Raw genomic sequence first — 14,781 nt, forward strand, 5'->3', positions numbered from 1 at the left:
TCTCTCTCTGTCTCTCTCTCTCTCTCTCTCTCTCTCTCTCTCTCTCTCTCTCTCTCTCTCATATCTTTCTCTGTGTTGTGTTATGTGGCTTGAACAATAACCAAGTTTGGTTTTAAGAATATAAAAATTCTCTTGGGGTTAGTTTTAATTTTTATGCTTTTTTTTTCACTGTTTAGAAGTAATCATAATGGACTTCAGAGTTCACAGTAGAGCACTCTAACAGCAATCCTGAGTGTTTGAGTCCCATGCACAGAACCACATGATGGGAAAACAGAACCCACTTCCTCGTTGTTCTCGGACCTCCACACTCATACAGCATTGCATTTATAATACACATATATACAAACACACATATTAATCAATACAATTTATTACATAAATTTAATAAAAAACTACAGTAACAATATAAAATACAAATCAAGATATTGGTTCCTGTTCACATTTTTTACTTGTCATACTGAAAATAGTTCACAATTATAGCAGCTTAGTGATGTATACAAGGCAACTTTAACCTTATTATTACTATTATTATGTCCTTATTGTTGTTCTTTCAAAGGGTTTCTCTGTGTAGCCTGGTTGTCCTAACACTTGCTATACAGACCAAGCTGGACTCATGAAATAGTCCAGATATCAGCATAAAATATTTAGACTTTACAGAGGATCATTATAGGTTCTACTAAGTTTCTAAGTTTCCTTGCAAAATATATATTTCAAAAGACTATTAAATAATGATCAATTGCTTTAATTTATCATGTATATGTAAATATGTGGAAACTAAATTTAAATCTACTACTTCTCTACTATATTATAAATTTTTTTTCAAAGAAACAATTTATAAATCTAGGAGGCTCACCGTTAGTAACAGTACCATTGAACAAAATTAGTAACGTAGAATTTAATTTGTATTAGCAAATAATAGGTTATAAGATACATTCTTATTATGAGACATCTACCTTATTACCAAGAAGACAAAGTCTTCTGCTAGACATTTATGTAGTAGAGTGTTTTATATGGTTCCTGGACCTGAATTGGTGCCATGTGTGATCAGCCAAAGGACAGCCATTTTTGCACATGTATCTGAGTCCAAGAGACTTATCCCCTAGGTAGCACAATAATCTGCAGCAATATTTACTACTGGATTTCAGACTCATATAAAATTGTATTGATTACTAATAAATATCTGGTGGTAGTAATTTTTTTTAGGTAAAAAGAAAAGCTATCTCTTAAATTAGCTGTCTTAAGAGGCAATGTTTTTTTGTTTGTTTTTGTTGTTAGATTTTTCTAGTGCAGAATTTAAGTGTTCTAAGTTTTCAGGTCCTTTGTAGATGCTCTTCTGCTGCCTTGATGTATAGTTTTGTGTTTTATTTTGAGTTTTGTTCAGAGTCATACTAAAAATCTTCTCTATGGTATAATTACCAAAGCAGAAAGCAAATGTATCCAAAGCAGGTTGAAAAAAGTCTTATCTCTGACTTTTTTCTCCTATAAGTTTAAGATAATGACATATTACAAGAAAGCTATTAAATTATCTCTTTAGCAAACCTTACTAATTATACAAATTAGGTTATTTTAAGTAAATATAAGAAATAAAAACTAGTGTTTTAACTAAAGAGCCACTGCCAAAGTTTCTCATCTTTGGTTCCAAAGTAAGACAATGTCAGGATTCTGCAGAGTGGAGAAATTTGGTGCAATTATCTTTAAAATAAAATTTCCAATTAGTTTATTCAATAAATATTAATTGATTACTTATTATATACTTGATATTAGAATAGGAATTAAGCATAAAGAAATTGACACCATAGAAATTACTGACATCATAGCTTTACAAATCAATAAGCAAAATAAGTAATATATTGAATGATGATTATTGTTGTGTAGAAAAAGCAATAGAGTTTCATGTTTTTTCTTTCCAATTTAACTTTATTGATTTTTTTTTTTTGTGGATTTCACATCATGCATCTCAATCTTCCTCATCTCTTTTGCCTTTTCCCATCTGTCCTTTGACCTTCCAATCCCCCATCCAAGAGAAAACAAAATGAAGTTTAGAAGAAAAAAATATTGCATCATGAAAGTTGTGGTGTGACACACTGAGTCACACAGTTTTTACCCTTTGGTCCATACAACTTGCTTGCAAGTCTTCATTGCAATGAGTCATTGACCCGGGTCTGAGACCTCTGGTTTCTGCTATACAATCAATACTGGGCCTTCTCTGCTGCTACTCTACTTGGACATCTTGTTGTTGCCCTATGTCGTGGAGATCCTGCACATTTGGGTCTGCAAGACCGACCCCTACATGTACTCCAGCAGTTCATAGACTATTGAAATGGGCCAACTCGTGATATTTGGGTGGTTGAAGTGTCGGCCAGCCTACCAGCTCTCCCTAGTCTTCCTGACCAGGGTAAAGTCTCTGGTACCAACCTGACTAGTTCACTCTATGAAGAAATAAGCAAAGGGTAGGGGGCGGTTCTTCTATTCTTATGTCCTCTGGACCAGCTCACCTACAACTATACCAGCTGGGTCGGTTCTAACGTGTTGCCCAGGCGAGGTGCAGGTACTCCCCTGCTGTGTGCTGCTGCTAGTGAGATAGGGACATGTCCACAGGGACAGCTCTCCCATCCACCACAAGTATGTGTGTGGGGAGGGAGGAGTCTATCCCCTGCCCATGCTACCATATAGCAGATGAGGGGGTGGGTCTATATCTCTCATTCTTTCGTTCTCCAGGCAACCTGTTCTCCAGTCAACAATGTCAGCTCTACTGAGATTCATGGGCTGCTCTCCCTAGTGTTGCCCCTAGCTATGGGGCAGGGCCAACTCTGTGCAGCCTATCCTCTTGGCCTTTGGTGGTAACAGCAGCTACTAAAATCAAAACAGACCATGGGCGCAGGAGGGCCACAGACATGGGCCTTGGCTGCAACCCAGATCCAGACATCATCACAGGCCCAGGTGGCAAGCAGGCCACCGGTCTCAGTCTACTTCTTACTGCCTTCTCTTCTTCCGATCAGTCTCTCTCCACAGGGCACGAACCATTCTGTCTGTCTCTCTCTTCCTTACTGTACCATGTATTTCTTCTCCATAGTAAAGCCCGACTGCCCAGGACCACCAGGCACTGGTTGCGCTGTGTTTTCTCCTCCCAAGCCCAAGGCAGAGATTCCTGGGTGGGCTTGTGGATCTTTGTCTCCTGCTCAGTCTTTATCTACAGTTTGGGTTTAAATGGGATAAACTCACATCAGATTAAAGATCACCGCACACTCAGTCATCTCTTGCATACAGTATTGGAGTCATGCTGTTTAGGCTTCTCAGAGTTGAGAGGCTCAGACAAATACCTGTGTCTCCTCTGACAATAATAGGTGGCTGAGATTTGTTCTGTCCTTCCTCAGGCTCAGTCTTTAAGCAGATGAGAAGCTGCGCTTTCTCTTACTCTGTTGTAATTCATCTCCTCTATCACACCATCTTGGAAGAGCGACGACTACCCTTTTGTTTGCAAGGACTACAGAAAGCAGAAAGGCCTCAGACTTGCCACACATGCTAGCTCTGCTTTCATACTGGGGTGAAGATTGGCATGCACATCCAGCTTAACCTACTACATTCAATGGCTCAAAGTCTGAGCACCCCCTAGCCGCAATGTTATGCAGAGAAAGCAGACCCGCTGAGTTCACTAAACCCAACAAAATATGAGACGATAATAAATTGATTGTTTTTAGATAAAACATATTAACAGAATTTGTGAGGCAGTGGATATTGCAAAAAAAGAGCAAGTATACATGTGCATGGATGAACAAATGAATGGATGAGCAATAAGTGCCCGGAGGTCATGAGAGAGCAAGCCATGCAGTTCGGGTGGTTTATCCCAAGAATCAATACATTGCAGGAGCAGATGAGAATTCTGATTGGATCTCCAGATACCATGTAAATAAGCAATCTGTGGTCCATGAAAACCGTCCATGTGTTTGGAAGCCAGATCAGAGTTAATATGCTCCAAACATTTTTCTTCCCAAAACATCTTTTGTTTGGTTGCTGTTCTTCAGATTCTGAAACATGTCTCCACCTGACTGTTCCTTTACCCGGGGGGCTTATTTATCACAGCTAGAAGTGTATGGTGCTAATCATTAATGAAGCAATTAGCTTTCTGCCTTGAGGAAACAAGCTCATTAATCAAAACATTCTTGCTAAGTCACTTTGACCAGTACAGAATGTTCCACAATTTGAATATAATTGTAACAAACTCTCTGTAGCTTAAATAGTGACAGTATTACCAAATAAAAAGAAAGTGCTTTCTGAAAAAAATCACAGTAAACAGACTTTGAAATACATTTCAGTATTTACTCTCAATAATCATTTAGCTATCATATAGCTCATATGGGGCTGGAAATTTCCCAAGTCAATGTAGCGGCAGCCTTGACCATGTTTCTGTGACATAGAAGGTGTTCACAAAAAATTCAGTGGTATCAGTTGTATATTGTATGCTGTATATTCCAATGGACTACTTTTTAAATTTCTCACAGTGAAATTTGTTTAACGTCTCATTATCGACAAGCATTGCAAGTTCATGACAATGAATGCTATCATATACAATGTTTCATTATGTTCATAGCTGCCACATCTGTACATCAGAATCAGTTAAAACACTAGATAAAAATCTTGAGATCACAATAAAAGGGAATCTGGGATGTCTTAGCTATGGCATAATTTCTGGTGGTTTTGGTAGGTTAAGTTAAGAGGACAAAAGAAAACCTCCAAATTTAGAAGATCATTTTCTAGAATTTTTTTTATTAGAAAGTAGTTTAAATACAGTATTATAGCAATGACTAAACTATTTAAAATCCAAACTTGTCATTGGAGTATGCTATTTTCTTCATATCATGTACAAACATGGTATCGTGAAATATCCACAAGGAAGATTACTTGTACATGGGTTTAAGACAATAGAAAGTCTTTATTAGCCAGCCAGTCTTTATTAGTCTGTCATACCACATGCAATCCTGAAGCTTTCTGTATCATTTCATGGTAAGCTTTTAAGCCAAAACAAACAAAAGAACAAAAATACATCCTGGGTTGACATACCTCAGCTATCACAAACAGCCAGAAGCAGAATTGCAGAAGCTAAAAAGCAAGGTTAGTATATTTACAGACTTACCCAGAACTATAGGCTTTTCTGTATTAGGTCCTTGCTTCATTTTGGTTGTTGCCTTTGTGTTGGGTTCCAGGGCCTAGATAGTACTTTCAACATGGAGTTGGTTGTGCAGAGGTATGGAAGCTGGTTACGATTGTAATGACAGACCACAGATTTATTCATATGCTCACTTCTGTTTTTGTGATGTAAGGAAAGCAATATTTTTAAAAATGTTAATAAAGACAATATTTTTGAACTCTTAATTACTTGATACATAACCTAATACATTGCAAAACATGGATTATGGCCCATACTAACAACTAATAAAATGACAATCATTTCACTTGTAAATATTTTTCATAAGTTTAATTTTGAACTATTATTGTTTATATTTCAATTGTGTTATACTTTATAAATTTTAAGCCTACTGTCAGTGGATCTGATTTGCTAAATAATGTCACAAGATAGCATATTAAATAATACATATTTTGATAGGATGTTTGTTGAAGTTTCTGAAAAAGAATTACATAATTTTTAAGTTTTTGTCTCATCAATATGTAGGAACAAGTAATTCCCAAGTCATAGTTTTAATAAATTCCACATAAAAAGCATATAGAGCTAATAGGCACTCAAGAAAACTTTCTTTGACTCTTAAAGTAGTAACTGTCTCCCTGATGACCAGGTAGAACAGGGGTGCGCGTATGAAATAACCTTAGCACAGATAAGTTCTGTTCATTGTTTCTGCACTCCTATCCAGGGGATACGTTTCCATATATAACATGATAGCAGATAATCGGATGGACTCTACTCCCTTAAACTTTCCACAATAGACTCGAAGGCTAAATTGGAAACTGAGGTGACATTTCTAAAAAGAGCTGAAGAATGTGAAAGCACATTTATTAATATTTTGCCTTTAGCTGATAATATTTCATTTCTTTTTTTCTAAAGATGATGCTGAGGCTGAGGCCCTTATTGATTACTGAGATTTGTCTAACACCCGAAATGATTTATGGAGTCTTCTTTTCGAAATTTGAAGAATCTTTGAAGCAGCATAATACAGCAGTAGGCTTCAAGATCTTCTAGGTTTTAGCGTGCTGCCCAGAAGCTCTAATGATACCTTCCAACCACTGGGCAGGCGACCAGCCAAGGGAACTTTAGTGAGTTCTGCCTAGCTGGAGGCTTAGACTCTCAACTGCTAGGAAACTCTTTTGTACTCACGGTTTTATGATATTTCAACCTCTGTTTTAACGCTTGATATTGGTAGAGCCCCATTTGCTAATGAATGTTGATCTTTGTCCTTACATCTCCCAAAGTGTTTTCTTTCCAATTTCTGTCTTTGACTTGGTGTTCTACCATAGGTCTTCTTTCTTTGCCTTTTAATCATTTATTAAAGGGAAGAATTTTGTTATGATGTTTTATTTAATATAACTTCACATCTTTTTATATTTTATAGACTTAATTTCATTTAGTCTTTCCCTGGCCTTATTATTAAAGTATGATATCAATATTTCAATGTTCATGATCTGTCTTCTCTGTCTAAATTTTCTTCAGACTTCTCATAATCTCATGAATACTGTTTTAACAACTTGTTCATTGTCTGTCTCCCACATGTTTAATACTGATTTTGTCTTGTTCTGCCTCTCCAGCAATTAGCACAATCCCTGGCATCTCTATAATGATTCAATAATTATATAATTAATGCACTAAGAACAAGAAATTCAATAATATGACACTTAATGGATTAATGAAAATAATAGTGCTCAATAAAATGTTAAGGTGAGAATTTCAGCTATATATTAAAAAATCCGCATGCCAGCTGTTTTTTCAATAATAAAAGTTTAATTTGGAGGAATTAGAGAAGGCTGGTAACAGAAAAGTAGCAAAGAAGCATAAACTGATTTTATATATGACATAAAAGCATGTTACAGAATTCAATGCGAAAGAGACACATTTAAATAAATAAGCCAACATTAAGTTAGTAATACAACATGGTTTCTCCCTTGGCATCCAAAACACAAAATGGTGCTTTTCTCTTCACACATCACAGATTTTGGCTAACAGAGGACAGCAAGAATTAAAAATGAGAAGGCACAGATGTTAAAGTTCTTATAGATGCCGTGATTATCATCAAACTCATCCAACATTGCAAAAGAATTCTTAGAATCTAGGAAATATTTTAACGTTTGTTTTTCTGAGGTAAATATGAAAATCACAACCAAAGTCTACCGAATAAGTATATGTAATCAAATGGTTTCTAACATGCATATGGCTAAGCAGGTGAGCAGTAAATGGCACACATGGGGGAAATGGATATGTTGGAGCAGTTTTCTCTACCACAAATCAAGACAGAGATGTGATGTGGTAATTAATGTGGTGTGATAATGTATGATATGATTGAGATACGGTGGGTATTGACACAGAGAGACAATGACTCGTTTAGGAGACTAGATGGCCCATAAGCCAAAACAGCTCTCTGCCTAGCTAATCATGACTGAGGTAGGATTTCTTAATACAGAAAGAATCATCTCCTTAGTAAGTGATACTGAAAAAAAAATTAGTGAGTAAAATTTTAGTGAGTTGTCAGCCTCACTTTCCAATTTATTTTCTAAAACTCCTAACTCTGCTGGTCTCTCCATACTGCTGTCTGGTGTACTTATTTTCCTGTTCATTTAGCTTCCTGTTTTTCACTCTGGGAAACAGTTTGGGAAGTTAATTGTAGGCAAGATTGTGCTTATTTGTCAACATTTAAGTAGAGACAAGCACATTATATACTGCACGGAAAGATAAATGCACAGCTTTTGAAAACAGCCATATCAAGGGAACTTCTGCTTCCCTTGCAAAATTACATTGGAAGAAGTCAGTTTTGTACCCTCACTAAATAGTGGGCGAAATGTTGAAGACACGGCTTTGTGATTCTTTCAGCATTAGTCTTCATCTTAAACCTGACAACAAGACATTACTTCACTTGAGAGGCTACACCCAGAAACAAGACCTAATAAATGCCTCTGTGTGTACGTGCAGCTATAGCAAGCAAATTCCCCGTCAATATCCGAACCTTAGCTTTATTCGAGAATTAAACGGTCCTCCTCTCATAATCTACACTGTTGAAAATATAGGAAACCATCATTACTGCCTTTATCGAGATCTTTCTCAAGAAATCTATGTCCTCCAGGACCAGAACTCTTCTTACTATGCCTTATTAATATTCATTTAATAGAGTGTTTTTGCACTTTCGGTTCAGTAAAAACACACGATGATGGGGGACAGCAGAATCTTCAGCCTGCAAGGGTGATTATTGGGAGTGCATCCTGGCTCAGGGGCACGGTTGCCATGGAGACGCTACTGATCTGCCAAGGCTGTTTCTCACTGTGGGTGGAAAGAAGCTCCCCTGCCAGCAACTATGTGGGATTCTGGCAGCTGGAGAGAATGTTGAAATGATGTGTTGCTTCTCCATATGTGAGTTCAAAGAGACTTCTTTAAATGCAGCAGGCAACTCTGCTCAGACTCATAGAAAGAATGGGTTTGATTAGGATGTAGTCCATTACAAGCATAATATGTTCCCAATGAGACACTTAAGGATTTTCATCTGAACAAAAATTTTACAGAGGGTCAACACTTAAATTAAAATTTTCTACCCAGACCATGCAGAAACGAAAACTTAGAGCAAAGGTAACATAATTCTGAATAATTTTTATGGCAATGTTTAAACGCAAAGAAAGGATACATTTTAGTATCTCATTGGAGACCTGAAACTAATTTGGAAATGTGTAATAACTCAGAATTATTAACGCTAGCTTTCTCTAGTATTATAACTTACCTTATAGGTTTCTAAATTTGAAAACAAATAGTAAGTTAAATTTGCAAATAATGCTTCCGTCTATGAACACATGATTTCTTCTTGGGCGGATGGAACCTGGCACAGAAGCTAATGTTGATCGTATACAGCTCTGTAGGCAAAATGTGACCGAAGTACAAACTACCTCCACACTGGCCATTTTGGTGATGATTTTTATGTTTTTTTTTTTTAAATTTTATCTGCTCTTGAGTAACTCTGATGTCATATTTTATTCACCTGTAAATTCCGTGTTCTAGGATAAAGTAAAGGTGATGGTATTCTGAATTTAGAATCATCTCCCTATGTTTGAACTTACAATCAGGTGATTGTGTTGAGCATGATAATTTGGTTTTGACATTTCAAGTGTCTGTAATAGGATCTTTCCTTGATGCTATCAAATGTTTTGAGCAGAGGAACAGGGAAGAACCACAAAACTGGGACTTGAAGTCATTGGGACTATTTGATAAACTTGACAAATTAGGAGAATCTTTTCTTTTTCCCGTTTTTTGGTTGGTTTGGATTTTTTTGTGTGTTTGTTTGTTTTTCTGTGTAGCTTTGGAGCCTGTCCTGGAACTAGCTCTTGTAGACAAGGCTGGCCTTGAACTCACAGAAATCTGCCTGCTTCTGTCTCCCAAGTGCTGGGATTAAATGCATGCGCCACCGCCAACCAGTTTGAATCCTTGCTTTTTAATGCCATTGTAATTTGTTTCCCCCATTAATTTCAAATAATAAGTGAGTTGGGAATGATATAATATCAAAATAAAGTATTTTAATTTTTTTTCTGCCACCCTGTTAGTCTCTGCCCAAAACTGGGCTCAATGACATTCACATACTACACACACTGGTCTCAGCCATCTGTTGGTGAATTTTTTTTCTACTATATGAAGTTTCAAGCTGTTCTAACCTTTTCCTCTTTCCCACATTGTGTGTGTGTGTGTGTGTGTGTGTGTGTGTGTGTATGAAAAGTTCAGAAAATGATTTTGCTATTAAAGAAAGAGCAAAAAAAACTGGCGAGGTACTCAGGCTCCTAATTAATCTTCTGAGGGAGTTGATATAGGCTGTAATTCTCAAGACCTGTTTAATGAGCAATATCAAAATAACAGACTAGTTCATTCTCCAAATATAAAGTCAATTCGTATAGCAACTTTTAAATTTCATGTTTTATATGTTATTGCATATAAATATAGATATAGATTCATAAAGACCAAGGATCTGTAACCAAAAACTAATGCAATTTGAAAGCCAAAACATACCCAAGTATGTAAATTTTTCAGCCATGATATGGTGCTGCAGTATAAAGTCCCACAATTAACCTCTATGAAGGGACACAATTAGAATGAAGACCTATTAAAATATTATATAATTACCTTAAGGCCAAATACATAAAGTATATATGCAAATTTATTTTATGTTTGGAAATCAATTTCATCCTCAAGCTATTTGTTTATATGCTGATATCCCAAAGTGAAAAAAAAGCCTGTTAAATCCAAAGCACTTCTAACCTCAAGCACACCAAATTAGAGATGTTCAATCTTTAAATGCCTTCTACGTAAAGCATGCTTAGCTTTCCCTGTGACTGACTTAATTAGAATAATCATAATCCACTTAAGTTCTTACTTATTACTTATTTCTGGAGAAAAGGGAAGCATAATCAATAACATAAAGAGATTTCTTATTCAAATGGTATTGAGCTTAGAATTTTCAAATGGAGTGATGGTAAATCTCGGGACTGGAGATATGTGTGGCAGGGCAGGCGTAAAGCTGAACATACGAGATCATCTCGGAGCCTTGCTAAGCTTCAAATACCAAGTCTGAGGAGGGCTTGGCACATAGTGTCTCACCAATACTTCTCACTACCAACATAACCACTTCGAACCTTCTAGTTAATTTAACTGAACATATATGGAATTTACCAGGAAAAGGTTGGCATTGCATAAGCAAATTTGTTTTGTGATATATCAGATTAAATGCTCAAAACTCTCTTTCTAATGAGGCATCAGTGATGAAGTTCAAAAGCTAAAAGTGCTTGTTATGGTCAAAGAGTTTTTGACAACCATATGAAAGAATAATAATAGTATCAGCTGTAACACAATCCTAATTAATCTTATTAATCAAAACTCTGAGTCAGATATCAAGGGTGAATGCAGAAAGATCAGGGAAGGAAGCAGCAGCCACTAGAGAGACTTCTTACCTCAAACCAAATTGGGCAAGATCCTATCTCTACAAATTTTCAGACAGAGTGCACTGAGATCCTGCCTTCACCCATCTCATCTTCCTGTCTCCACCTCCCTAGTGCTGGAATTAAAGGCTTAAAATACCACGTCAGGGCTCTGCTTCCTTTTTAGATTGATTCAATCTCCTATAGCTGTAGCCCAGGGTGGCATTGAACTCATGATCTTTCTGCTTCATCCTTCCAAGTACTGGGATGAAAGGTGTGTGCCACCATTGCCTGGCCTCTATGGTTAATTAGTTCCTAGTTCCACCCTCTGATCAACAGGCAAGTCCTTTTTGTCAGAAGCAAAATATCAACACAAATGAATCAAGTCAAACCATAACAGCTTACACGTATGAAGCAAGCACTGAACATTTATATCTCACAGGTATTGTTTTACATATTGGCTCATTTAATCATTACAAGAACAGTATAGGACTGTGTGCTTAGTTTCACCATTTTTGCAAGATAATATCAAAAGGATGAATCTGCCTGTTTTCTGTTTCTTTTTTTATTGATTTTTATGGAGCTCTACATTTTTCTCTGCTCCCCTCTCTGACTCTCCCTTCCCATTCAACCCTCCCCCAAGGTCCCCATGCTCCCAATTTACTCAGGAGATTTTGTCTTTTTTTTTTTTACTTCCCATGTAGATTAGATCTATGTATGTCTCTCTTAAGGTCCTCATTGTTCTCTAGGTTCTTTGGGATTGTGATTTGTGGGCTGGTTTTCTTTGCTTTATGTTTAAAAAACCTCTTATGAGTGAATACATGTGATAATTGTCTTTCTGTGTCTGGGTTACGTCATTAAAAATAAAAAAAAAAAGGAACACTTCTCTATTGCTAGTGGGAATACAAGCTAGTACAGCCCCTTTGGATGTCAGTGTGGCGATTTCTCAGAAAATTAGGAAACAACCTTCCTTAAGACCCAGTAATACCACTTTTGGTATATATCCAAAGGATGCTCAATCGTGCCACAAGGACATGTGCTCAACTATGTTCATGGAAGCATTGTTTGTCATAGCCAGAATCTGGAAACAACTTAAATGCTTCTCAACAGAAGAGTGGATAAGGAAAATGTGGTACATTTACACAATGGAGTACTACACAGCCGGAAAAAAATAACGACATCTTGAATTTTGCAGGAAAATGGATGAAGCTGTTTTCTATTTTCTACTGTGTTCATGTTTTCTGAAAATAGAGAAGAAAGAAAATCAGACAGTATATGAATACATTCCAAATATTTAAGGAAATTAAAGATGAATTCTGAGTTTATATATGTGTGTTCTTTATACAGTGCCTCATAGGAAAATGTATTTGTAGATTCAAATACTGTCTGATTTTATTTTTCTCAATTTTCAGAATCTGTAGATCAAAATTTAGCTAGTTGAGTTTACAACTGAACACTTCAGGTTTGAAATAATTATCTGAAAAAATACAAATTGTTCAAAGAAATAGATATTACTTAAGTAAAATAAAAAGTGAAATAGGAGACAAATGACCTCAAAGCAGAATGCTATGCCTGTTGTGTACTGGTTTAGAGTCTGGTTAGAAAAGAAAGGCTTCAGTTGGGATAGAAGTAAAGGGTGTGATCATAGATCTGTAAGCATCCATGTGGCTGTGAGTATGGTTGGAAGAATGGACCTCATCTTTACTCTTGATTTAAAGTAATTGACCCAGGATCATGTATCAATGCCAACACTACTTCTTATACTGTTGAGGTCATAGAAATATTTTTTCACTAAGATGAATAATTAACCTGAATTTTCGCCTTTTCTTCTGTTGCTTTTCTATAGGGTGCTTTGAGTGCTGTATCAAATGCCTGGGAGGTATTCCCTATGCTTCTCTGATCGCCACCATCCTGCTGTATGCGGGCGTTGCCCTGTTCTGTGGCTGCGGTCATGAAGCCCTTTCTGGAACCGTCAACATTCTGCAGACCTACTTTGAGATGGCACGGACTGCTGGAGACACCCTGGATGTTTTCACCATGTGAGCCAGCCTTTATGTCCACATTTTGTAGAGAGCTTATGTTTTCTGCATTGCACTTTTTTTTTCTGAATTAATAGGTGTCTATCTGAGTAAGGTGATGATGAATGAAAAATAATTCATGAGACAAACATGGTTCTGAAAAGCATTGTTCTGTCGACCAATCCAAGGCACTTTGCATAGAATACGAGGCCAAATTAATAGAGGTTTACCCTAGACTCTGACTTGAATTAAATTGCCAAAAAGCAGGGAAATTTTGTCTTGCTCTTCAAATGTGGGCATAGACTCCCCCCCAAAATGGTGAAAAGGCAGATGACAGAGGCAAGCACCCATCTAGACTTTGATGTTAATCCTATAAAATTCATAAAATTCTAAGGAGAATCAGATGCTTCACAATTTTAACTCAGCCATGCATATATTACCTTCCTTAGAAAGTAAGGTACTTTAGAAAATATTGTTAGAGACTTTCATAAGACAGAAATTACATATTAAAAATTTTTTCTCTGAAAATGTCAATTACGTTTTTGATCCCCTAAAATATAAACTACTAGGATTATAAAATCTTGATGATGTAGAAATAATATTTTTGTAAATATAATTTTAGCAGTCTGGAAGTGAAAGTTTTTAGTCCTGACATCAATCTTTTATTAAACTTATAGAGAATAAATACTTAGTATTAATTTACAATAAGTTGTTAATTCTTGCCATCTGTTGGGCTATTTCATAATCATAGACATAAATGCCATATTTATTATGAAAATTTTTATGTAAAATATGAACTCTCTGCCCCTAAAACCACTCACGTTTTTAGCTTTAAAATTACTTGCATTTACTTTTATGTATTTCATGCTGCTTGGCTTTATGTGTTTGAAATTTTCTTTTTAATTTTTGACTTTCTAAAATACTCAGTTGTTTTTTCTTTTTATCCACATTTTCTGGGATCAGATTGTTAATACTTTCAAATCTTAGTGGTTATCTAGTTAGCTATGAAACTATTGCTTTTTACTCAGATCCTTCCAGATAAATAATCAAGTGCAATTCGGATTGATCCAAGCTTGTTCCTATGATCTTGGTGCCCTTAGAAACTTTTTAGTAGAAGAAAAATGATCTTACAACTACAAAATCAAACGTATGCAACATTATGGGCCAAGTGTGTCATCACATACCTTTAATCCCAGCACTTGAAAGGCAAAAGCAGACTGATCTTTGTGAGTTCCAGACCAACTTGGTTTACATACCAAGTTCCAGGGTTATATAAAAGACTCTGTCTCAAAAAACAGTATATAATATGGCTAAATCTCTTTATTCTCCATAAACTAAAAAACATTGCTTTCAGCAATCATTTTAATAAGTTGCATCTTTTGATTAATTAAAGTTAATCATTCTCTGTGAAAAATAAGAAAATGGGGTTGCACATTGCTGTTACATAATGAAACCACAATTCTCTACTCTCAGAGGCAAAGGTTATATTCTTCGAAAACAGGAAAGAAGCCGGGCGGTGGTGGCCCACGCCTTTAATCCCAGCACTTGGGAGGCAGAGGCAGGAGGATCTCTGTGAGCTCGAGACCAGCCTGGTCTACAAGAGCTAGTGCCAGGATAGGCTCCAAAGCCACAGAGAAACCCTGTCTCGAAAAACCAAAAAAAA

At 36.3% G+C, this 14,781-nt stretch overlaps 1 protein-coding gene across 2 annotated transcripts in view; it reads left to right on the forward strand.

Annotated features, from left to right (window-relative positions):
* Gpm6a (glycoprotein M6A) overlaps window positions 1–14,781 on the forward strand; it is a 234,602-nt gene that overhangs the window by 197,588 nt on the left and 22,233 nt on the right. For both annotated transcript variants that reach the window (XM_005362612.3, XM_005362611.3), the window contains exon 2: window positions 12,947–13,139. In XM_005362612.3, the coding sequence (XP_005362669.1) occupies window positions 12,947–13,139 (193 nt within the window). The remainder of the gene's footprint in view (window positions 1–12,946; window positions 13,140–14,781) is intronic.

The sequence above is a fragment of the Microtus ochrogaster genome, linkage group LG7_11, assembly GCF_000317375.1.
Source record: "Microtus ochrogaster isolate Prairie Vole_2 linkage group LG7_11, MicOch1.0, whole genome shotgun sequence".
In the NCBI taxonomy this organism is placed as follows: domain Eukaryota; kingdom Metazoa; phylum Chordata; class Mammalia; order Rodentia; family Cricetidae; genus Microtus; species Microtus ochrogaster.